This window comes from Astatotilapia calliptera, chromosome 6 (genome assembly GCF_964374335.1).
Source record: "Astatotilapia calliptera chromosome 6, fAstCal68.1, whole genome shotgun sequence".
Lineage (NCBI taxonomy): Eukaryota > Metazoa > Chordata > Actinopteri > Cichliformes > Cichlidae > Astatotilapia > Astatotilapia calliptera.
Window position 1 is genome coordinate 5344484 of NC_137427.1, and position 25522 is coordinate 5370005.

The 25522-nt window shown below is 42.1% G+C and overlaps 2 protein-coding genes and 2 non-coding genes across 4 annotated transcripts; 1 reads left to right on the plus strand and 3 right to left on the minus strand.

Moving 5' to 3' along the window:
* Positions 1 to 567: 567 nt before the first annotated feature.
* Positions 568 to 10069, minus strand: clgn (calmegin). The gene is made up of 15 exons (XM_026169847.2): positions 9848 to 10069; positions 7007 to 7264; positions 6828 to 6901; positions 6529 to 6587; positions 5560 to 5701; positions 5397 to 5478; positions 5062 to 5254; positions 4732 to 4921; positions 4245 to 4358; positions 3998 to 4154; positions 3516 to 3731; positions 3286 to 3402; positions 3062 to 3194; positions 2835 to 2968; positions 568 to 1903 (listed from the first exon to the last, which is right to left on the minus strand). The coding sequence occupies exons 2-15, from the start codon at positions 7262 to 7264 to the stop codon at positions 1829 to 1831; spliced, it is 1944 nt and encodes a 647-aa protein (XP_026025632.2). The 5' UTR covers positions 9848 to 10069; the 3' UTR covers positions 568 to 1828.
* Positions 10070 to 11513: 1444 nt separating this feature from the next.
* Positions 11514 to 16489, plus strand: exosc9 (exosome component 9). Its single transcript, XM_026169850.2, has 12 exons — positions 11514 to 11695; positions 11898 to 11992; positions 12082 to 12201; positions 12972 to 13074; positions 13181 to 13318; positions 13458 to 13540; positions 14357 to 14489; positions 15040 to 15128; positions 15251 to 15397; positions 15709 to 15875; positions 15982 to 16057; positions 16156 to 16489. The coding sequence occupies exons 1-12, from the start codon at positions 11630 to 11632 to the stop codon at positions 16217 to 16219; spliced, it is 1281 nt and encodes a 426-aa protein (XP_026025635.1). The 5' UTR covers positions 11514 to 11629; the 3' UTR covers positions 16220 to 16489.
* A 178-nt stretch (positions 16490 to 16667) lies between these two features.
* trnaq-cug (transfer RNA glutamine (anticodon CUG)) lies at positions 16668 to 16739 on the minus strand. The gene has a single exon. It is a non-coding gene; the product is annotated as a tRNA-Gln (tRNA).
* A 294-nt stretch (positions 16740 to 17033) lies between these two features.
* trnai-aau (transfer RNA isoleucine (anticodon AAU)) lies at positions 17034 to 17107 on the minus strand. The gene has a single exon. It is a non-coding gene; the product is annotated as a tRNA-Ile (tRNA).
* Between the last annotated feature and the right edge of the window lie 8415 nt (positions 17108 to 25522).

The following is a 25522-nucleotide window of genomic DNA, read 5'->3' on the forward strand; positions in this document are numbered from 1 at the left end:
TTATAAGAATACAGTTAAAAGTTCTAAATCTCTGCACTCCACATTTTCCACAGGCCTCCAGCTGGATTCTAACCTGTCCAGTGATTAAAACTGGTGGGGTATGATTTTTCTTTGGTTTGCCATTTAAATTTAAAAAAAAAAAAAAAAAAAAAGTACCACAGGGATATTAAAGCCACAAAATGAGTGTGTCCACCATCAGCATTTGTTTGAGCTTAGAGAGCTTGACCTAGTCCCCCGCCCATCAGCTGTTCTGACTTTAACACACTATACACAGCACTCCATCGACCCCAACAGCACGTCTGAAAAATCCAGCCTTGCATTCTGTGCTCCTGTCTCCATAATCAATTATTTACGCAAATTGTATAATCAAATTCCTAATATTCATTGACAGCTTTAAACCAGAGATGATGAGTGAGGCCTCCTCTAAAGCATACCCTGCTTTATCATTATTTTTGACTTTAATGGGGACCATTCATTTCTAAACTGTTGAAGTCCATAAAGTCATCATAAAAGTGTTTACAGAGGGTGTGTGCATCTTTGTCCGGTCTGAATAAATCCCAGAATAAGTTTTCTTATTAAATAAGTTTATTTTCAAGAGCAATGTACAATTTGCAAACAAATGTAAACAGGGATATCTGCCAGTGTGTGGCGAGAAGGTGAACTACAAAAAGCTTGAGACAGTAATAGAAAACAAACGAGCGTCAACTTCTTCCCCAGGCTGCAAACTAGATCTGACCTCCGGCTAGCCGGGATAGATTCTGGGAAAGCACTGCTGAATGAGACACGTCCTCACGGCTTTTTGTTCTGTCTTCCAACTGATGGCCGAGACTTGAACTGTACTTATTTTTGCTCAAAGCGCTGAAGTTTCACTTTGATTTCAGACCTTGGCTCAAAGTAAGCACGTCAGAGGCTTTTAGTTTCAGGAAATCTGCCTCGAGTCATTTAAAACACTGCAATATTAAATTTATCTGTACTGCAAAAGAAATTACAACCAAAAACAATAAATATGGTAACCAGTGCTAATCCTCAGTTCTTAAATGCTATAACTTAGTATAAAACACACATGAAAGGAACTAATGCTCATTACAAACTAGCTGAAATCTAAACATATCATTTTTTTTATTTTTTAGAAGAGGTAATCTTTAACCCTAAGCTGAGACGAATTTGTCTGTCCTGAAGCTGTAGTAACATCTCACACAGCCTTCCTCACAGCCCGGCATCCTCTCCTGCTCTTGAAACCCGAACATTTAGAAAATCTGCCAAACGGTGTCCTTGAACACGTTCTTAAAAAAAGAAAAAGGACACTGAGAGAATGGAGTCTAACTTGAGAGAAGTAGCCCCTACGATATGCGGTAAAAATGGGACGAACAACGCACAGGCGCTCTCTGCTGCTCCGAGAGGAGAGGATATGATGGCAGAAGAAACACGGCGAGCAGGAACTGTGGTGGAGGAGAGGCGGGGCCTTTTTCATTTTAGGGCTGACAGGCGTTTCGACAGCGATGGCTTATAGAAGGAGAGAAGGATGAAGAAAAGTGGATGGAGGAGGAGGAGGAGGGTAAACAGCTAAATGCACAGACTCTCTGGGGAGCTTATCTGAGTAGATGGGAAGAGGGAGAAACAAGACGAGGGGATGGTACAGGATGTGGTGGGGGTGAGTGGATGAGGAGGAGTGGATGGGGCAGCCGGTGGGGTGAGAGCAGGCTACCAGTTAAAGGAAATGCATGCTGCTCCGCTCAGGGAGGAGGGAGCAGCGGCGGCGGCAGAGACGACCCTTCCACCTCTTCCCCGTTGGGGCAGAAAGGAGACAGCGGGCATGACGTTTGCCTCCTCAGTCTTTCCGTACCCTCCTCTTTCTCACTGCTTGTTTGTGGCTCTCTTCGGCAACGTCTCCTTCATCCTTCATCTGCGAGACAGAAAGCGAAGCGTCAGCTTTGATGCTGGAGCTGTACCACAGCACTCGTGCAGCTGACACGTTATTAAAATGTTAAAAGCTTTATGAGGTGTTGGGGACATGTCAGGTTGAGAGTTATTGGGCAGTTTTGACCATAAAGCCCATCTTGCAAACGCAAACGACAGTTCCCAAGTGACCTGTAAGATTAAAGTTTTATTCTAGTGGCTGTGTTACAATTCTGCAGCAATGTCGAGTTTTATTTGGTTAAAAGGTGAAGAAACAGGTGATGTGTACTGTATCAAAATCTCTGTTCTTTGTGTAGCTAAAAAATAAAAAACCTGTCAGATGTATCGCTGTCAGCTGAAGTGAAGTTTGGAGTTTGAGGCTGTTTGGATTTTCATATTTTGCCCCCTTAGGGTTACTGCTGCTTGCACCGCTCTGAGTGAGGACATTAGCCCCTCATTAAGGGATGCTTTGGACTACCGGCCCACCTCTACTGCAGGATAAAGAGAGCCCCAGACAGCAGCAGACTCGAGTGTGCCAATAACAAACGTGGAGACAGGCTGAGAGACCCTGAGTGATCCAGAGGCAAGCTTCCACCAGTTCAGCTACGGAAAATCTGTTGGATCTACTTTCTCTAAAAACATATTTTGATCTCATTTCAGTCATCTTGTAAACAGAGAGTGAGTTTGGGCTTTTAGCAGCACAGTGAGACAAATCAAAACAGTCACTGCATTAATGGCTGTAATACCTCCACAATTTAAGCAACTGTTTCTGTTCAACCCCTTAAATTAAAGCTAAACTTAAGTCACATCTTGATAGTTTCATTTTATCCTCTTCTGGTGGTAAATAGAAAGAAAATATGTCAAAGACTTGAGAAGTTCCCTGACTGCACAGTTGTTAATTTTTTATCATTTCCCCCTGTTGAACAGATGACACCAACCTCATCTTCTAATGTTCTCCCTGGAGCTTTGCTTTCGTCTTCTCCTTCCTCGTCTTCTTCCTCCTCCTCCTCCTCTTCATCATCGTCACCCTCTACATTGTCCCCTCCTGCTTCTGCATCCTCCTCGGCTTCTTCTGTTGCATTAGGGAAAAAAAACAAAGAGGACAGTAAGGGGAGAAAATATGATCCAGAACAGTGCAGTATAAATGTAGGTGAATGTGTGTCACCTGCAGCTGGTGCTGCTTCTGTAGCTTCAGCTCCTTTGTCTTCCTCCTCTTCCTCCTCCTCCTCTTCTTCCTCCTCTTCCACATCAGCCTTGGGCGGATCCACCTTTTTGTACACGTAGTCATCATCCGATTTCTGGGATGCAAATACGAGACATCACAGCAAAAGTCAGGAAGCTGCGCCTATGATCTGAAGTCTAAATTAATGTTTAGCAGGGTCTTAGTACCTTTGGCCAGCAGAAGAGCACGAGCAGTCCCACAGGCAGGCCTACTGTCAGTATGTAGATCACCCAGAGCCACGGCCGCTCCTCTGCTGCCATCATCAGCTGAGCAAAAATCCCTGGCTGTTGAGATGGAGGGAGAGACAAAGAGTAAACCGTGAGAACTTCTGCACAGAAACGTGACAGCTCTGTGGTACGTCACACGCACACAGCAACCCCGCACACGTGCTCCTGACCTCGTTAGCACTGGCCACCAGTTTCTTCAGCCCCCAACTGTCAGACGCCCAGCGGTCAGCAACCTCCTTGTGAGAGGTGATAATAAAGTTGTCAAAGTAGATATCTGAGGTCATGGACCACAGCTCCAGTCCCAGAGCCTTGAATGGTGTCATCCTGAACGGCTGGAGGTCCTCAAAATAGTCCGGGTTAAGGATCTTACGAGGCTTCCACACTCCCTTAGGAGACAACACAAAGCATGGAGGATACAGTCAGAAGGAACCACAAATACAAATATACTGGCCAATGCTGTTTTGCTGATAAGATGTACTAATAATACACATTAGCAAACATCACGGTTTTAGCTTTTGTCTAGAGATAAAAAATAATAAATTAATTTTAAAAAACTATGAAAATCGTAAAGTACCAGCCGTGCAGGGGCAACTTGGTGGACACTGTGACATAAATTTAAGTTATGTGTATAAAACCACAGAACAATAGTTACCTGATAGTTAGGATTGTCCACCAGGGGGGCTTTCCACTTGCCCTTGTACTGAGGATTGTTGATCATGGGACGCTTCCACACCCCGCAGCCAGGAGCCGTCTCACAGGCTGGGTTAGGGATCTGCGGCGCCTCCCATTCTCCATCCATCTCCTCGTCCCTAAGGAAACACAGCGACAAGCTGTCACCCTGAACCATTCCTCATTCCAGTTAGCATGACTGTAAGACCACGGTGAAAGAGTTTGTTTACCAATCTTCTGGTTTCTCTGCATTGGGGTCAGGGACAAACTCCGACTCATCATCCAACCAGCCCTCAGGCTTCAGTGCATCAGGGTCTTCGATCTTTGCAGGTGCATCCTCATCCCTTTGTTACACACATACAGCAGGGTTTGTTATTTGCTAATATGCTTTTACATTTCAGCTCTTTTACCCAATAAAGACCCCATCTGATGACCTCCGCTGTACTCCTAATGTTGACACACAATATATATCAAAGATGTGGTTTAAAGAACAACAAAATAGTTTGTCCAAGCTTAGCTGCAAAGACAGAGACCAATGAACAAAATGGACAGAACTGAACTTTCAAAATAAGAGCAAGGAAGAGTTTTCTGCCTGTCAATTGTAGATGGTGTTGTTCTGACAGATAGCCAGACTGAGAATAACTGAACATTTTCGCTCATCAGTTCTAGCCTCAACTTGTGTGTCATTCTGTACACTAGTATGGAGACTATAGTCACCAGTCATCGGGCTTCACAGCCTCTGGGTCGGGAATCTTGGCCCTCTCGTCCCAGTCGTCTGGCTTGGAGTCATTTGGGTCGTCTATCTCTTTGGGTGGGTTGACCGGAGGCACCATGTCCTCCAACAGGTTGCCACGGCTCACGCTCGACTGATCGATAAACAGCTCGTAGCTGTTGTCCGGGTTCAGGACTGATGCCAGACAGAAGTGACCAAAGTAGAAGAGTAGAGTGGATTTTAATGTCATCTGATGAAATCTGAGTCTTACTCCAAAATGAGATCATTCTACAAAACAACACTGAGTGCTAAATGTCTTCAAATTAGCTACATACGCAGCGTGTAGAGGTGAGTCTTCTTGTCAGTGTAGAATTTCTTGAGGTCGACGTCGGCTCTCTTTGCGTGCTTCTCCTCCATGTCTCTGTTCAGAGGATTCTTGTGGCGGAAGATGAAGTGCAGCTTGTAGTCCTCGCCACATTTGTCCGGTCCAAACATGATGGTGTAGGGTGTACGGTCATGGAACTGCTCCTGTAGTGCAGAACAGAAAAAAAATACTTAAGCATTTGGTGGATTAGAGAAATTCACCCAATTCTACCACAAATATCAGATTACAGCACAGAAATCTGGAGGTTTTGCTAATTATGGTGGATTATAAAACATGTATACAAACCAGGTTGAGACTGCCAGTGTCGGAAAGCAGTTTGATGTATGCTCCACCACAGTCGATACCATCTTGGAAATTAACTTCATACCTACGACGCCACATAACAAAACTGTTTAATGGGTCCAGGTTGCGACTTCTCTACATAACGAGGGACAAAGTGTGAACTCACTGAATGACCAGAGGTTCATCCTTGAACACAAAGGGTTTGTCCAGCATTGCAGAAATGGCGTGGTGTTTAGCCCGGGACTTCAGCACCAGGCCCTGGTCTCCTGGAACCTTGTTCTCCTTCAGCTGCTCCACAGCCCACTTCCCTGCAGCCACAGACACGGTAAATGGACAGTAACACTTATTATTATGGACGATTCTCTCTTTTGAACAAGTCTGAGTTTTATTTTTACTGCCACAGCTTTTAGTCCTGTGGGTTATATGGTAACGTTTTTCATAAAAGCCTACTTTTTGGGATGTGTGGTGGTGCTCACTGTGTGTCAGACAGCTTTAAGAGGACCAGTTTCTGGCTCAGGTATTGTAACCTCATGCTGCAGCAGTTATGTTGCCAAATGAAGTACAATTAGCACCAGAAAGAAAAGGTGGCCAATACTATACAAGTTAGACCAACTATTATAAATATCATCATCATTTAAAAGCATAATTTCTGCAGGTTTTAAGAAGTTACATTTAATAACTGACTGAGCGAATTTTCAGTCAGTTATTTAAAAACTGCCAACCAGTCCCATTGGTTAGAAAATTTGTTGTGAAGAATCAAGCATTTTTGCCATTTTGCCGATATGACAAGATCGAAGTAGAACTAAACGCAGAACCCAGAGGAGTCGGATTTCCTTTTGGAACCACTGAAGTCGCCCCCTGTTGGCTATGAGAGAAAAGGCTGGTTTAGGTACTAATTTGAGCGCTTACATATGTTACAATGAGCCTGACTTAAAGCGTGGTTTGCTTTGATTGTTATAGGCTTAATTGATAGTTTTGTTTAGTACTTTCAATATACTTGCGTTACTTTGAATTTAATGCAACTTAAAATACGATTTTCAGACCTTTCAAACAATGGAATCATGTATGAGGAATACGTGATGTGAGGAAAACGCCCACACGCATCTTGAATAGGAGGAAGAGAACAGCAACAAACCGTCATATTTGGCGACGTCACCATCCGCGTCCTCCTTCACTGTTTTTGACAGCTGCCATCTGTGGAGATCAACATCATGAAACAAACACTGAAACAAACACACACACACACACACACACACACACACACACACACACACACACACACACACACACACACACACACACACACACACACACACACACACACACACACACACACACACACACACACACACACTCTTTGATCCGCTAAATCTCTGTGGGAGACCATATAATAAGTTTGGGCTGTATTTTGGAAGTTTGTGTGTTAAACAATACCTGTCCAGTGAACCATCATCAAATGTCTCTGCAAAGTACACATCTCCAGTGGGAACAGGAGTCCTGTATGTTACCTGGTGATATAATAAAGGATACAATAAGAGGCTTTGCAGCCATCAAATAATCTTCTGATTCAATTCATTTTACTAGATTTCCTGATTTTTTGCTCTGCTCCAGACCTGGAAGGAGACATTGGAGTCAGTGTCCTTCTCGCTGGCTGTGCTCTTGCTGTGCGTCTCTTTAACCTGCTCGCTCTCATCCTCCGCCATCAGGACCTTTAACTCTTCCTCATCTAAGCCCATGTCATCATCGTCGTCGTCAACGACGACGTCTGAAACATCGGCCTCCGACTGCTTCTCGTGGGCCACCACAGCTGCCACAGCCAGGGTGGATAGAAGCAGCAGCAGGAGCCACGTCCAGCCTTTTTCCAATTTCATCTGTAGCAGGAGGGTTACAGAAGTGTGAGATAAGTGATGTGCATGGTGTTAGAGCCAGAGTAAAAAAGGGTGCGGGAGGGGGATGGGAAGAAGAGGCAGGTGTGAGTGAGATGGATTTTATTTATGGAGAACAACGGGGAGTGTGTGTGTCGTGTCAGGGATAAAAATAGAGGAGAGACAAGTGGGTGAGGGTTAGAGGGGAAAAAAAAAAAAAACTACAGACATGGAGGTTACATTAGGACACAATCCTACAAGATCAGGGACGTGTATCTTCAGATCATGACTCTTAAAATAAAAAATCTGCACATTTTCTGCTGTGTTTTTCCACCAGAAGAAACGCCTTAGGAGCAACACCTCTACTTCACTACACATCTTTTAATATCTTTCTTATTTTTTGCAGCACATGCACAGTATGAATACGCATTTGAAATCTAAACGGTGGCGATTTAGCATGCTGAACATCAGCTTCAATAACCTCCCATTGATCAGCCCACACCCGCTCGCTCTTGTTGCGAGCAGCAGGAAATGAAAAGCATCACTGGAGACAGCACAGCGGCATGCTTTCCCTTAATTCCTAATTAAGTTTAATTCCCAAACTGGTGTTGTTCTGTTTGCTAACAACAGAGTGCAGGAGGATCAAAAGGATTGTGATGAACATAAGGGAGAGATGATGAAAGAGCAGCATAATGAAAAAGCTGTCTTATCTTTAAAGGCATTGTGCTGTTGCTCATGTGTTTGCATCTTTGGACTGAAAGCGAAGCTCAGTTTGAAAGAGAGCTCAACATTTAAAAATCAGGTAAGTTTGATGGGGTGTAACCATTCTGTTTTATCACGGTTTCATCTTCCCCTGTTGTGACAGCCATGTGGAGATGCTAATGCCTGGTTGAAGTGCGCTAGTCTGGTTAAAGGTGTGATGTTTAATGAACGTTGAGTTAACGAGTAAACTGAAAATATAGCAGAATAAATTAGTTTATTCTGCCTGAGCAACTGATCAGGCTTATGGTAAAAATAATTAAATTGAATAGGAATGCACCAAAGATATGGCCCAGATCCTCACTCAAAAAGCTGGATGGGATATCCGCAACAAACAGCCCATAAACAGCCCAGTTCTATGTCCTGTATTTATGCTGAAGAGCTAATTTAGACTGGGGGAAGTTAACAGCAAAGGTTCAGCAGTCTGGAGGTATTTCACACCTTCAACATCAACTGATTTTCTTCATGTTTGAATATATTTTTTATTCAACTAGAAACTGTGGTACCAGGATCAAGAAGCTCAGCAAAGACTCATTTGTTTACTATACCTCTGTACATTTGTTCAGAGAGACATTATATTTGGTAGAAGCTAGGAGGACACTGGTTCCACTGTTGTGACTTGTTGTGAAACACTCGATGCACAATTTCAGCTGAACAGTAAAAGGTCTCAGACAGAAAAGAAATGGAAAACTACCAATACATTTTAAAAAATATATATTGTTTGTGTTGCGCCTGATGTCATGCATTATTCTTCTCACTGAAATAAAAGGAGTCAATTTCTAAACTAAATTATCAGCTTTTATTAGCAAATTATAAAATCTTGTATGAATGTTCCTAAGTTTATTTTAAAACGTCAGTATATCAGAGTTAAGTTGAGCTTGATGTTGCCTTAGCACCGAGAGAATGATTCCTAGTTTCCTTCACACAATGAGAAATACAGCACAATCAAATACTGGCATTAGATCAACGCTCAATTAGATCAAACCCTATCTGCAGACATGTGAGGTCTAGTTATTTATCTTGGAACTGGAAAAATTTGGATTGGAGCACCACTAGGTAAGCCACTTCCCCACTGGCTTCCCTTTTCAAACCAAGGAGCTACACCCATCTTTTATTCTGTCTATGGTTTGGGGTTTTAGGCTTCAGGTGTCTCAACTTGGCCTGTCATGCTAATACTCTGCAAGGACACATCGACCATATCTTACCTGGTGTCAGTCTATCAGTTATGCAGGTAACTCCCCCTTTAGCAAACAGATTTATTACTGGACATAATCTAGTACTCAACAGCTGTCATTATCTTTACCCCACAGTCACGCTTCAGTCCTCCTGCTGAAGTGTGCAGGGGCTATATGCCTTATCAGCATCTGGTTGACTCTAAACAGCGCCAATGTGACATTTTTCCATTTATAACCATTGTCATAACACACGTTTACACAATAGGAATAAAAAAAAAAACTAAAAAAATAAAAGGTCAGAGGCGCTAACATGGCTGCCACCAAACACAGCAACGTCCAGGCTCTTTCAGAGAGCGGCTCTGGCTGCAGGAGCTGCTCGGCTAGCTGACGTTAGCGCGCCAGTCACAAACGGCAAACGTTAGCACAAGATAAGCTCAGCCAGAAATAAACTAACGGGCTCGTACCAGGAGCCCGGTAATTCAACACACACTGGTGTTTAAATTAAAAGATGCTAATAATTAATTTGAAAGCAAAAGGCCGCCGAATATCGCATTCTTCGGTTGCAGAAATGAATGAACAGCAACGGTTAGCTGGCTACATTAGCAGTGATGTCGCACAGGGAGGATGGAGAGAGATTGAATGAGCGCAAACAAACCTTTGCGCCTTCTGGATATCACGGAGAAAAGAAAAAAAAAACTCCGTCGATGAAAACTGCTTCTCCACGCAAAAACACGGGAAGAGTTATGTGGGGTGAGCCCGCTGAATACTACTAGGATACAGTCGAGGAGAGCACGGTTATCTGCTGGAGGAGATGGACCGTGGATGACAGCTCGGCCCGGATAACGGTGCGCCGCTGAGGACAGGTTCCTTTGCGACTGAGCATGCGCACCAGGGTGGCTGGAAGCGTAAAGGGTGCATTCAGGCACCGCAGAAATTAAGAGCATAGCGGTATTCATAAGTATGAAATGACTGAAAAGGAACACTCAGCATTAAACACATAACTAAACAAATCTTGAATATTGAATATTTAAAAAAAAATGTAAATGAATACATATATAAATAAAAATAGCTTACAAATTACACAAATGAAAAAGCTTAATGACATTATTTAGAGAAAAATACATTTCTCTAAATAATACATTTATTAATACAAAATTTAGAGAAAAAAGTAAAATAAACAAGTTCAGAGCTCTTTCTTGTCTGTCAGGGTAAAGGTCAAGCTAACAGATGATGTGAAGGAGGAGTCTCCATGAACTATGATTTGCAGATTAAACTGTGACCTGAGAGTAGGGAGGAGTTAGAAGAGAGTCTGAAAGGGTGGAGGTATTCTCTGGAGTGAAGAAGAATGAAAATCGGAAAAACCAAGACTAGAACAGGGAGGCAGACCTAATGGTGAAGACAGAAGAAACCAAAGCTAGTGAAGGTAGATTATTTTAAATATGACATATAACATAATTTCCTCTTGAATGAATAAAGTATTTTGATTCCTGGAGTCAACCATCCAAAGCAACACATGAAGAAGAAAGTGCAGGTAGAGGGGATTTAGACACGTGTTAGTGATGATTTGTGGTAGAAAGACAGTAGCAAGAATGAAAGTGAAGGCTTTCATGATGGTATGAGACCTGCTGTGAAGGTGGTCCTGATAAAAAGACAGGAAGCCGAGCTGGAGGTGGAGTTAAACATGCTAAAATTTTCATTGTGAGCCTCTAGGATGGACAAGATCAGAAATGAGTACATCAGAGGGAGAAGTCAGTTTTGGAGCAGTTAACAGACAAAGCTAAAGAGGCAGGCTGGGATAGTTTGGACTTGTGCAGAGGAGGGCATTGAAGATGGAGCTGCCAGGCATGAGGAAAAGAGGACTCTCACCTGGATGACTGAGAACCTTCACAGACATTTCTATCAAATATATTTCAGTGTAACTGAGTGGCAAAACATGAATTTTATTATTATTTTTCATGCATAACATAAAACAACATTTAAAGAATGGAATATCCTCATACTAAATACATTTTGCCCATTTTTTTTATTGCTTTGTAATGTGTTTTCCAAAATTTCCAAATTCCTCCAAAACAATAAAAAGCAGCTACTGAGAGCTATAAAGGACAAGCTTTCAATATGTCACTAAAGGCATCAAACCATCACACCGCGCTGGGATTTCAAAATAAAAGACCCGTATCAATAAATTCTACGCCCAACATATCAAAAATAATGAAATACGACACAAATAAAGATTCTAAATTAATTTAAACGAGTTTAATAAAATACTTAATATTAATAATTTTAGATACGCCAATTATTTTAAAAAAATATATCATCTAGCCGCTTTTACGTTCACGTGTCTTCTGCACTTCCGGGTTAGAGTTTAAAAAAAACATCGATGGCGGCCACATGCTTTTTGGAACGGTGAATTAGATCAGTATATTATAACAAAAACAGAATGAAGGACACACCGCTGTCCAACTGCGAGCGGGACTTCCTGCTTAAAGCCATCGAAGAGAAAAAGGTGGGTGCGATAATCAGCACGCGCTGTTATGTGTGTGTGTGTGCGCGCGCGCAGCCTGAGGATTTAACATGATGGTCATATATCAGTGTCCTATCCTGGCATCGTTGCTCTGTTTTAGAGAGGATTTATGTGTGCCTTACCATAGCACACCTACAGGCTTTCATCCGCACTCATGGGTCCTGTTTCTGTTCTCTTCCTTCAGCGCCTGGATGGACGGCAGACCTATGACTACAGGAAGATTAAGATCAGCTTTGGGACTGACTATGGGTGCTGCTTTGTGGATCTGGGACAAACCAGGTGAAGCTGCAGCCACATGTTTGCAATCGTGTGCCAAACTGAGCATCTGTGTACACTGAGCTCTGTATTCACTGTACGGCTCCCCGCAGGGTCATGGCGCAGGTGTCGTGCGAGCTGGTGGCTCCTAAAGAAAACCGACCGAATGAAGGAATCATGTTCTTCAATATCGAGCTGTCCCCGATGGCCTCACCGGGATTTGAGCAGGGAAGGTGAGGACGAACCTCACTCTTTGAATTCAGCTCATTCATTTATGTTCGCTGGAATATAAAGAAATAAGCTTGGGGTTTTTTTTTTCTATGGAGTGTAGGGACATTGTTCCTGAATTTAATTAGATCTGGTGACTGGAAAGCATCCATAATAAGCTTCCATGTTCTGAGGCCGTGGTTCCCAGTTGGATGAGGGTGGAGTACCAATTGGGTTGGGGATGTATGCAGCGGGAGACTGATAAAAGGACTGGTGGCACTTTTGTTTTGGTGAGGAGAAAGGTTACCATGAAACAACAGCTGTTCATCTATGTCACCACGAGCTGTGGTTAGTGACTGAGATTGTGGATGCCAGCGACAGACATGAGCTCCTCCAAAGGCCGTCTGTGCTCAGTCTTAGAGCCAGGGTGTGGAGCTCGTTCTTTCAGGAGGCACGCAGAGTACAGCTGCTACTCCTTCATAGCGTAAGGAACTAGCTGAGGTGGCTTGGGCATCTGATCTATGTGTCTCCTGCTCCTGGCTTCGAAGTGAGGTAATTAAGACTTGATCTACAGTAGCTACCTTAGCTTACCAACAATTCTGGTTTACATGGAAATATTATGTAAGAGGACCTCTGTGTTTGGAGAATGATAGCTGGTGAATTATAGATGACCTGTGCAGTTATTGTTAATCACAAGTTTCCAAGTAGTGGTCGTCCCCTGGGGCTGTCTGGTTCATTTAGACAGACTGCTGGTGCAGAGAGTGTAAATCATCTGTGGGGTTTTCTGTGTTTCCAGACAGTCTGAGCTGTCAGTGAAGCTAAACAGACAGCTGGAGAGATGCCTGAGAAACTCCAAGTGCATCGATACAGAGTCTCTGTGTGTGGTGTCTGGAGAAAAGGTAACACATACACACAAGACAGACACGAAAGACAGAGAGAAGCTTTATCTATTGATGATGATGATGATGATGATGATGGTGGTGCTGCCTGCTTGCGGGTCTCTAGGTGTGGCAGATCAGGGTGGATGTTCACACACTGAATAATGATGGAAACCTGATGGATGCCGCCAGCATCGCCGCCATCACCGCTCTGTGCCACTTCAGGCGCCCTGACGTCAGCACCCAGGGACAGGAAGTCACAGTGGTGAGTCAGCAGCACCACAGCAGGTGGTGTCTGAGCTTCCCTGGACCTGCTGGGAGAAAATTGATGATGTTATTGTTTTCATGAGAATTCTGCTTTATGTTAGCTGTATTTTTTTTTTTTTTTAAATTTCTGTCTTCAGTACAGTCCAGAGGAGAGAGACCCCATTCCTCTGAGTATCTACCACATGCCCATCAGCGTCAGCTTCGCCTTCTTCCAACAAGGGTAAAACACTGCTTCTCACAAGATTTCTTCTCCTCTGTATCAAAATGTTAATGTCATGTTTACAGGTGCAGCAGGTTTTAGTTAACTCAGTATATTCAGTAGTGTTTATAGAGAGTCACTTCAGACCTCCACCAGCACAAAACTCGTGGAGGGGCAGCCCTCATCAGCCTGCCACGACCAGCTGGGGAGTGAGGGGAAGCTCAGTGCATTGAGGCATGAAGACAGTGCCGTGGTTGCTGGTGTTACACGGGCCAGGGTATTTCAGAAACTGCTGATCTTCTTTTCCCACATGCAAAAACATCACCTGGTCTGACAGCACCTTGATTTCTGCTGTGACATTTGCATGATAGCAACTGAATTTGGGGTAAACGATGTGAAAGCATGAATCCACCCTGCCTGTGATGGTGTGATATTATGAGGGACCTTTTTTTTGGGAAACTCTGGGTTCCTCAGGAACAAATGTGCATTGTTTCAACTCCACAGCCTGCCTGAGGGTTGTTGCTCAACATGTTTATGATCAGTGCACACATGATAAAACTCAGATCATCTCAACCTGATACTGGCGAGGTGTACCTAATAAATTTGCCAGTGAGAGTGAATATAAATTTGACTTTAGCGGCACAACTGAGTGCGTGTTCAGGGTCACCTGATCCAGCCTCAGCATTTAACTGTAGTAACATGCAGGTGATCAGGAGAGTAACTTAACTGATCTCGGGCTGTTTTCTTAAAACAGTCCTCTTATTTTCTGCTGACCTTCTGAGTACCTGCAGGTGACCACTTGTTTGAACATTAACCTTCCTCATTGTTTCCCTGCAGCACTTACCTGCTGGTGGACCCGTGTGAGCGGGAGGAGCGAGTGATGGATGGCCTGTTGGTAATCGCCATGAACAAACACAGGGAGATCTGCTCCATCCAGTCCAGCGGAGGCATTATGCTGCTTAAAGAGCAGGTGAGCTCCTTAAAAGCTCTTTGTTACTGTGAGTGAGTGAAAATGGGCTGATTTCCAAAAGGCATAAATTAAGAAATTAATTCTATTTTGTTTTTCTCAAAATGCAAAGTTTCATGAGGACTTATGAATGGGAGATATGACATGTGCTGAAGGTATCTGCAGCAGCAGAGTCTTTCTTGTTTGGAGTTTTCCAACTATTTGTCCTGCAAATGTTGTTGCATACACTCCCCGCTGAGGTCTGTCCACAGATTTTCTGTGATTAGGCCACAGAGGTCTGTAGACATCATGGCAGAACCTCATGAGGTTTAATTAAGATCTTTGTCCAGTTGTCTGATCTTCAGCTTTGTTTGAAACAGGCTGCTCCCAAAATCTGCTGGAATATAATTGAATCAGTTCATCCCTCTGCCAGTGAAATATTACAAGGCCCAAATGATTTTTTTTTTGCTTACTCTAAAATCAACAGATACTTGGCTGATATGTTGGTGAAATAACTGTTCAGTACAATAATTCTTTATCAGAGCAATAGATCTTTTTCTGTGTTTTGTTGAAGGTGATGAGGTGCAGTAAGATAGCTGGTGTCAAAGTGTCTGAGATCACAGAGCTCATCAGTGAAGCCCTGCTGAATGACAGGAAAGCCAGGTGAGCAGAGACTTAGTCTCACTGCCAAACTTCAGTCTTAAACTAGAATCATTTTCGAAGCTAAATTAAAAACAGTGTATTTTCCTGTGTTCCTGTATTTAAAATGCGTATTTTAAATACAGGAAGGCCGGTGGAAAGTGTGGATTTGCAGAGTCCATGCCACAGGACCGAATCACAGCTCTGAAAAAGGACGAGACTCCGGTTGAGATGACAGATGTGACAGAAACAGCCAATGGCATTATCCAGAAGGGCGAAGCTGCACCTCAGACGTATCCTGAACCGAATTACAAGCTTGGATATAAAGCATATGAAAAGTGGGACACGGTGTCATGGCATTCTTTCAAATGGCCAGCAGGGGGCAATTGCCAAAAACAGATGCCACTTTTCACTGGATTTGTTACGTCTATAAATGCTTTTGTAATGAGTTAGTGGTCTTGGCAGTTTTAAGTCAACAACATGAATTTTATTTTTAAGGTTTATAACTGAATGACTACATCAAGATTTTATATACAGTCTGTGATATCAACAAAGAAAATGTGTTCACTTCCTTGTTCTTAGTCTCCTTAACCACACATGCTAGGGTGCCATCCCCAGTGGTGCCAGTCCCTGGTGTTGGACAGGTGGGGCAGGGGCTGCAGAACAGCTGGGGACTGGAGGAGGATGATGAAGATGATTATGAAGAGGAAAAAAATGACAACAGTGGTGACGAGCAAGTGGAAGAAGTGACAAAGATGGACGTGGGCGAAGGTGGTTTATTATTTATTTATTTGGACAGTTTGATGTAAAAGTCAGGTTTGCTGATTAGAGGAAAAGAATAAAAATGTGCTTGAACTGAGAGTTTGTTGTCTTACAGGAGATGTGGTTGAGATATCAGACAGTGAAGAGGAGGATGTGGTCATACTAAATCCTGAGGTGCCAGAAAAACCAAAGTAAGCACAGCTGTTCTTTTCTAATGAATGTAATTAACAGATAAATATTATTTTTATATTGATGTGGTTGTTCTTAATTCATTTTTTATTGCTCTCAGAACTACAGGCTCCAAGTCTCACCAGAAGGGGGCAGCAGCATCCAAGAAACGGCAGAAAAAATGAGGAACGACTGCAGATGGGGATTTGTTCCAAAACGTCAAAAGGTTTTATTATAAACACTGAGCTGGATTTCAACGAGTCCCACCTGAAGTGACTGCAGCTCAGAAATAAAACATTAACTTGATGTTTGTAACTGTTTCAAACAAATGTACAGAAAGTGAAAATGTTAAAAGATAGTTCATCTGTGCACACCAGACTTTTATATTTCAGTTTGTTTGCAGGGATGTATTTCCTACGTCGATTTCAAATAAAATTAAATAGCTTTTTTTCTAACAGCGTTTCTGGCTTCATCTAATGGGTTTTATGAATGATAAATGCAAACTGAGAATCTGTAAATATCCTAACATCGTTTCAATGTGTAAACTAATTAAAGTAAGCACGTGTTGTCAATGGAAGACATTTACAATTATGATAATGATAAGGAGTAGCAGCTGGAGAGAAGTAAAAATTTAGGTTCCACCGAGATTTGAACTCGGATCGCTGGATTCAGAGTCCAGAGTGCTAACCATTACACCATGGAACCACCGTTGTGACACAATGAGAAGGTTTGATCGATATAGACAACATGATGGCATTTCGTTAAAGTCTATAAAACTACTTTTCCTCACTGAGAACGATACAGATTTTCTGAAAAAGAAAAGAAAAATGTTCTTGCTTCATTAAGCAAGTTAGCTGAAGTTAGTTAGCATACTTGTGATGAGCTAGCCCCGATATGGACTAGCATGCGAACAAAACCTCGATAAATGGAAGAAAACTGCCGGATGACCAGATGTTTGTATTAGCGAATTGCTTGAAACAACATAAAAGAAAATAAAGTTGGCCCGTACGGGGATCGAACCCGCGACCTTGGCGTTATTAGCACCACGCTCTAACCAACTGAGCTAACCGGCCACGTTGAACCTGCCCATCAGTCATACTTAAATAACTCACACGTTTCATAACAAATGGCAGCTACATAGCACCTCTGTGGCGGATGTTAGAACACCACTCAAACCGCTAATGCGAAATCACATTTAAATCAGTTTTTAAATCACTTTTGGTCCTACACCCTGGTGTTCACACTTAAATGTAGGCTGTTGAGTACTGACTACAGATTTTTGGTTATGTGCTGAAAGCTTTAAACCATTTACAGTTTTTTCTGATGGCTTAAGCACATTTTTTGTAACTATTGGCTATTTTTGCAAAACTCTACACACAAATAAGAAAACCCTTCACCAAATCAGCAAAACATTGTAGTTTTCTTGTAAAAGCTAATAAACCTTGCTTAACTCTCCAGTTAAAAATAAGAGTTGCTCACTAAATTTTATCACACACATATATGCAAAAAGTGAGCGCGAGGGCCCTCGGTGCGCCCCCTTGCTGCTGCTGCTCAAACTGAACCTGTCGAAAGGGGAGGGGGCATGCTGCTTCCAAATAGTGCACATTTCATTCATAATATTGTCAGTGCAAGCCCATTATGTGTTAACTATTTCCCTGAGTTGTGTGAAATCTCAAAAAAAACAAAAACAAAAAACCTCTACAAACCTAATCTGTGCACTGAAGTGTAGGTCTGTTAGGTTATGTTGTGGGGTTGGGTGTTGATACTGGAGTGCAAAATTACTGATGGAAGATGGACAAGAAAAGGTCAAAGCCATCAGGTCCTCGGTTTAGAAAAAAAGAGAAAAGATTCCATTTGGATACTCTCTATCTCTCACTATGTAAAATATTTATCTGGTTAAATCCAGTATGGTTTCGACAACAGTTTTCACAATAAAATATGTCAATGTGCAATCCTTAATATGTTTTGTGTGTGTGTGTGTGTGTGTGTCGGGGGGTAGGGGGTAGGGGACAACAGAGGGAGTGTGTGGGCACCAAACAGGCTAGGACCACTCCTGGCTGTATGCATTTTGTCCATTCCTAAGTTGTGAGTCTTCACCAGCCAAATATATGAATCACTCGAGCTAATGTAAAATTTGCAGTTTCTTTCTTTATTGAATAAACTCTGGCCAAGGGAACCAGTGAGACAAAATCCAAAATACTGTTTTTAGTTATCAACATTTGAAATGATGAAGGCAATTGAAAAGAAACACAAAATTAGATGCCTTGTGAGTATTGTCCAAGCGCCCTCCACTTTTGGAAGCACTGGTCTAATGGTTCTCAGACACACCCACGTCAGGGTCGGGGAAAGCCTGTAATCATGGAAAGTGGGTGTTTGTGTCTCTAGACTAACTATTAGTGAGACCGGAGAAGAAGACGACACCATGTGTCTGAGTGAGACCTTTTCTGTCTCGCTCAGACATTATTTAAAGAGCCAACAGCCAACTAAAGCTCGGGGTACAGGGGGCCTGGGATGTGGTAGTTCCTGTATAACCAACTGTTTGCCCGCCTGGAGATTCACTTTCACGAGACGGACACTTCCAAACTTTTAATTGTCGGATAATGAGAGGGTAGCTTGCAGAACGCCAAGCTGCCTTTCTGCTTTCTGTCAACATCCATATATCATGTTACACTAACAGTGGAATAGTTGAACGCTCATTTACATATTAAACACTTCTTAATTGTGCACCAACTGTTATAATGGGCAGAGAAGACAGTATACTGTATATAAATGTTTCACAGCAGACAGACGATCATATTTATCTCCTTGAGGTAAAGCTGAACACAATGAAGTTATTTATTAACTCCTCTTTCAACCTCCAAGAAGAATAGAAAGGAATGTAACCACCCTGAGATTATTTGTGCATAGCAAGCCCAGTAATAATATAAAAGGTTAGGAAGTTCCTGGCCCCCCTCATCTGTAGGCAGTTGTAAAATCTGTATCTTTAGTCTAGATTTCTTCCCATGCCATATAAATTTAGAAAGATATCCCTCAATACCTTCTGTTTAAATCTTTTGTTTACAAGGAGCAGCCAATCAGAAGCTAACAAGCTATAGGCATTTTGTTCTTGTGTTTGATTTTTAGGCTAGGCTATGCTAATGCTGAGAAAAAAATTGATAGCAACAAAGAAAATGTGTTTCACGTCCTTGTTCTTAGTCTCCTTAACCACACATGCTAGGGTGCCATCCCCAGTGGTGCCAGTCCCTGGTGTTGGACAGGTGGGGCAGGGGCTGCAGAACAGCTGGGGACTGGAGGAGGATGATGAAGATGATTATGAAGAGGAAAAAAATGACAACAGTGGTGACGAGCAAGTGGAAGAAGTGACAAAGATGGATGTGGGCGAAGGTGGTTTATTATTTATTTATTTGGACAGTTTGATGTAAAAGTGATGTTTGAACTGGGAGATGTGGTTGAGATATCAGACATTGAAGAGGAGGAGGTGGTCATACTAAACCCAGAGGTGTCAGAAAAACCAAAGTAAGCAAAGCTGTTATTTTCAAATGAATACAGTCAACAGACAAAGGGCTACGCACATATTGATGTGGTTCTCAATTCATTTTTTATTGCTCTCAGAAATACAGGCTCCAAGTCTCACCAGAAGGGGGCAGCAGCATCCAAGAAACGGCAGAGAAAATGAGGAAAGGCTGCAGATGGAGATTTGTTCCAAAACGTCAAAACGTTTGATTATAAACACTGAGCTGGATTTAAATGAGACTGCAACTCATTAACAAAACATTAACATGCTTTTTCTAACTGTACTGAATACAGATTTTTGGTTATTTGCTTCATTAAAGATTATCAAACCTTTAAACCGTTTAAAGCACCATATGCTCCTGTTCTTCTGCTTCCAGTTGCTCCCATTAGGGGTCACCACAGGTCATCTGCTCCCCATCTCACCTTGTCTTCCTCTGTCACACTAGCCCTCAACATCTCTTCTATTTGTCACTTCCTGGTCACTCCCAATGAAAAACTTAGCATCCTCACCTACACCTCAACTTCCTGTCTACTGTCAGTGCCATCGTCTCCAATCCATACATCATAGCAGGTCTCACTACCATCTTGCCAAACTTACCTTTTACTTTTCCATCCATCCATCTTCACTTCCTCTGCTCTTCTAATCCTCACTGCATAACCTCCTGCAAATCCTGCTCATGAAAACACTCATAAAACTGAATTAAATAGATATGAAACTGGTATAACACACTTGTTTGTGCAATGAAAAAAAGTAGACATGAACAGCAAACCTCAGATAATAAGCACAGACAACAATGGGACATACATAGTTTAAATCAGTAAGGAAATTGCACAGATCCTCACATCTCCAATGGTTGTACACGTTGTCATTAACGTGGCATCACTCCACATCAGCCACGCCGCTTTGCTAGCTAAAACACCGGTGTCGGCACATAAGGACGCTGTCATAGCCTGTCAGCGACGTTGATTAGCTGCGTATATATGAATGTGAATCGCATTATTGGCTGGACTGTGGGATAAGGTGGCATCGTTCTAATCCCATACGGGAGCAGCCAGTCACTTACTGACTAACACTGCAAAACAGAATTGTTAACGTATTTACTTTAATTTCAATTCAGGTTAGATTTGTTTTTGTGCGAAACGCAGATTTTCTGTGCGCAGAGACCGTGCCAGCAGTGCGCAATTGCGCACGCGCGCAGCTTAGAGGGAACATTGGTGGTTGCCAATGATTGTGTGCACTTGGAGTACAGGCACCAACACCTTCACATATGCTTCAGATGTGTTTTTGTAGAGTAGTGCCTTTAAATGACGTCATGCAGGGTAAGCTGAGACATACCATATTTAAAGGTGAACCCACTTTGAAGATTTTTCAGAAAATTTGGTCTTTTTCATCTTTTTGTGGAGAAGGATTCATACAGTATGATGAGGAGCCAAACACATCTCAAAGCTTCCCAAGAAAACCAGAGAGGACCAAGAATGGCTGACTGTCATTTACTTTCCTTCACAGCCACATAACAAATCCATTTATGGGGGCACTTGAAGACTGGTTTAGCCAAACATTCCTGTCATCACAAGTAGCTCTTGGGAAGTTCGTGCTGGGTTATCAGGTTTTGCATAACATTTGTTGAGTGCTGCTGCCTTGAAAACAAAAGCTGGGGGAACCAAATTTACATATTATTCACCATCACTGCACCTTTTACTCTTAGTTGATATTAACATTTCTGATGGGAAATGCTGTACTGACTTTAAAACAAATGCAAATTAGAAGCACCTTTTTGCAAGTTTGCAAATGAGTCTCTGCTCACACACCAGTAAAAAAAAAAAAGTCATATTGTTGTCATTATTATTGTTGATATAAACTCCCAGTGAGGCATTTTAACACATTCAAAGAAAAATGTTGTTTAGGCTACGTTCACACTGCAGGCGAAAGCGCATCAAATCCGATTTTTTGGACCCTATGCGACCCATATCCGATCATGGTATGACAGTGTGAACGGCACAAAATCGATATTTTCAAATCCGATCTGGGTCACTTTCGTATGTGGTACTGATTCCGATACATATCCGATGTTTTAGAAAGCGACTGCTGTTTGAACGGTCATGTCGCATTAAATCCGTCTTTTACGTCACTGACACAAGACAGACGCCAATTATCAGTTCTGGAGAAGACATCGCGAACGCTTCCTGGCCAATAAGTGTAGATGTTAGTGAAACTGTTGGGAAGACAACGTTGGGGAAACGTGAACATTTTACTTTCACGTATATTTTATGTACTGTATAATCTGATTAGTTTAATTCTAAAGTCCGAAGTCTTTATATTAAGGCCCATCAGTCAAACAATATGGTTTGCTCTGGGTGTACAGAGCGTGTTGTGTGTGACGTCTTCTTTTGCGCATGCGGGCCGCTTTGAGCGTTCACACTAGAGCGCGTTTGCTGTCGCATTTTATTTGTAGTGTGAACAAGCAGATACAAAAATCGGATTTGATCAAAAAATCGGAATTGAGCATTAACACCTACAGTGTGAACGTAGCCTTAGAGCTGGAGTTTCCTTTTTCCAGAGATGATCATCACGGATCAGACTTAACCAGTTTGGGAGGAATAAAGCACAAACTCCACATACAGTGAAGTGCTGCAGTTTAATGGCATGAAGCAGTGGAGGTGGGACCTGCCAGACAGCATGTGTTTAGACACCTTCTTATCAAACAGGCCATGCTCTTATATATATGTCCGTGTGGACGAGTTATAAAAAATTCACACTACTCTGAGTTGTTATGAAGGGAAAAACTATCTATCGAGGCTAAAACATTTTTTTTGTTGGAGCTGTTGCAAGAAGAATTTTCTCCCCAACATGAAGAGGCATCAGTGTGTTTCTCTGTAATCTGTGAAGACGTTTTCACACTGGCTTCAGGAGCTGAGTGCCAGTTCTTGCATGGCTGCAGTGGGAGATTTTTCAGACCCACTGCTGAAGACCAGAACTTTACTCTGAAGTAATGAAATTTGGATAAAAGCAGAAACCAGTTAACACAGAAAAGCTACTTGACACTGACTAACTACTACTAACAACACGAACTGGGCCTTTTGGCAGGCAGTGACACTAAAGCAGCATAAATAACTTTCATTAGATCTTGCAGTTCTAGGTCTTATTTTGTTGGGTTTTAAAGTTAAAGGTCTAATTTTTATGATGTTTCATGTTCAATCTTTCATGTCCCTAGAAGGAAGATAATTTTTTCCAGGAAAAATTGTCTGCAATGATTCCCCAGCTAGCAGGAAAACAGCTATTATTAACATCTACAGCATCCTTTGCTCTGAAACCTGAGCTCCTTTGTCCTAATTAGAGGAGTGTGTTGATTGCATCCACCTGTTATAGAGAGTGACACTGAACCAAGACCTCAGCTGAACCTGAAGCTTATTTCTGTGGCAAAGAGGATTTTGCCATAAAGCACAACTTTCACATCTTAGTAATCTATTTTGACTTGCCTTTTTAAAAAAAAAATCAATGGAGTTGTGCGACACTGGGTGGAGCTAAACTCAAACATCACCCCTTCTCCTGTTTATATGGACTAAATATAATGCAACCCACATATTCTTATGGGCACTCCCTCTTTAGTGATTCGTTTTAACCCCATCTTGCCCCATCTTTGGTAGATATATATGTGAATGCATATGGTTGATTGTTTTTATTTTTTTAGACTCTATTCCAATCGTGTCTACAAGGATGAAGAACAGAAGCCAAAAAAGTGTCTATGAAACTATCAAAGTTGTGCTGTTGGAAACTTTCACTCACTTTATTTCTCCGTGCATGAACGTTGTGCCAGAAGCTTCCACTCTTTTAAGCAACAATATCACGGTGGGCAGAATTTGCCTGCAGTGTCCGTCAGTCACTGCTGATTTCTTTGTATAGCCCCATCCCATAATGCTTCCAACAATTTCGTGGTGTCATTCTGCTGCCAGGCTTTTGGCAAGGGCACTTATCTTCATTTGTTTTTGGTTCAAATGAATGGAACTGGGTTTAGATTGGGCACAGGCACTGCATGAGTGAGGAAGCAATATCTGAGACTTGACGCTCGGCCTATCAAAGAGCTCCCTTCAACTTTCCAGTCCTTAGAGAAGTCATGAAGGCGATGCGTGTGGAAGTCACTCATCATAGCTGGTGGTGTAGCTGCAAGCTCAAATGGCGTTTGAGTGGCAAACTGTTGGAGCAGAAGCGATGAAATGAAACTTGGTCACATGAGAGCGTTTGCACTTGTGCAGTCTGTATTAATAGTTCTGGTTGGGGTGCTGGTGGCCACAAGTCAAAGTGCAGGACTTTGTGTCAGGGAAGTTACAACATAGACAGTTTTCTAGCAGTGCAAACGTGATGGGTCTTGTTCAAAATGATCAGGATCTTTCTGTGTGTTTACATATATACAGCTGTTTATTTTAAATATAGCCTGAATTTACTGGATTTGATAGAAATCCCCAAACTACCACCTGAACTGTTGAATGGATCCATTTTTGGATTTCAAAGGAACATTTAACCAGCCATAGCTATGCAGAATAACTCTCACATGTGGGGTCTAGGGCAATTTAATGCTGGCATGGGGAGACAGAATATGTGCTATCATAAAAGAGCTATTAATGTTTTCGAATTGATCTATAAGAGTAGCTGTGTGTATGACTGAGGCATACTTCAGTCTGCTCCAGTAGATTTACATGGCTCTTGGGTTAAAGCCCTAAAAGTACCAGTTTCACTGAACCATAATTGGTTCTTGAAACAACAACTCTGACCATGTTTCCAGCTAATTCATCATTCAATCTTATAACAACAAGTCAAACAGACACTTTCAGGCAGTTGGTGGCAGTGTGACGTGTAAAGCTTATGAGGCTTCAGTCCTTTAAGACCTTTACTGTTCTTCCCTTAAGGCATCTGGTCTGACTTTTATCAAACAAAAGGTAAAATAAACTGAAGTTTATTTATTTAACAGAAGTATTCACACAACTAGAAATTAGCAAATATTCCTCTGACACTGACACTAAAGAGAATTTTTCTAAACAACACACAGAAAGTCATTCAGTAAAAACGACTCTCTGTATTTAAAACCTCAACGTTAGGATTTGGCCATGGCTGTATGTTTTCAGAGCCAAACATAACCATATTTGCACGAGAGGCTGGAGTATTATATTAGCAGGTAACAAGCTAGCTTGGTTAGTAAGCTGCATTCATAAACTGAACGTATGCAAAGCAGACGTGCAGATCTGATAATTGGTGCTAATAAAATCAAGGTTCACTCAGCAAAAATTAAACACAGAAGCTGCTTCTCACATAATTGCATCAAAAAAGCCCAAAAAGCACAGACATGACCAAGAGGCTCAGTTCAGGGATTTGAACTAGCAGAGGTGAGGCCTCCCAGATGTCAATCAGCTGCAGCTACCCGTCACACCTGTAACTCCTTTTCAGGAAGTGTCATACATGTGCATGTCTTCATGAGTGCATGCACATACAAGTTGCACTTGTCTGTGCAGCGACCTTTAAAAAAAATGTTCCTTTTCATCTTTTTTGGGTAAAAAAGTACCTGTGCTTTTCATGCTTTAAGACAAGACCCCAGAGGCTGTAGGGCTTAGTGCCTGATCCTGCTGATGCACTGTTTGTGTATAAGAGGAATGCACAAACTGTTTGTGTGTTTCAACTTTCTTTCCCTTTTCTGTTACTATTTTATCTTTTGCAAAGCTATTCGCTCAGTGTTGTCAAATGACTGTTTAATGCTAACCACTGAGCTAACAATAATCACAGCTCTCTGTGCCGAGGCCTTAACGAAATTATTATTTTACATTCATGTCATAACCTCTTCTTTCAACTTGCTCCTCTTGGGTGGTTTTCATCTCCTTCTATCTTTTTCATCTTCATCTTCCTCTCTCATGCTAGCCTCCTGTACATCCTCTCTTACCTCATCTTTAAACCACTTTTTCTGTCCTCTTCCCCCTCTGCTGGCAGTTTC

Excerpts from the sequence above, each read along its gene's own strand:
- clgn (XM_026169847.2), bottom strand. The coding sequence starts at position 7,264 with ATGAAATTGGAAAAAGGCTGGACGTGGCTCCTGCTGCTGCTTCTATCC. Across the intron at positions 4,155-4,244 it reads GCAGAGAAACCAGAAGATTG|GGACGAGGAGATGGATGGAG; the intron begins GTAAACAAACTC and ends GTGTTTCCTTAG. Across the intron at positions 1,904-2,834 it reads GGAGAACATTAGAAGATGAG|ATGAAGGATGAAGGAGACGT; the intron begins GTTGGTGTCATC and ends TCTGTCTCGCAG.
- exosc9 (XM_026169850.2), top strand. The coding sequence starts at position 11,630 with ATGAAGGACACACCGCTGTCCAACTGCGAGCGGGACTTCCTGCTTAAA. Across the intron at positions 13,075-13,180 it reads GTGTGGTGTCTGGAGAAAAG|GTGTGGCAGATCAGGGTGGA; the intron begins GTAACACATACA and ends GCGGGTCTCTAG. Across the intron at positions 15,876-15,981 it reads AAAGATGGACGTGGGCGAAG|GAGATGTGGTTGAGATATCA; the intron begins GTGGTTTATTAT and ends GTTGTCTTACAG.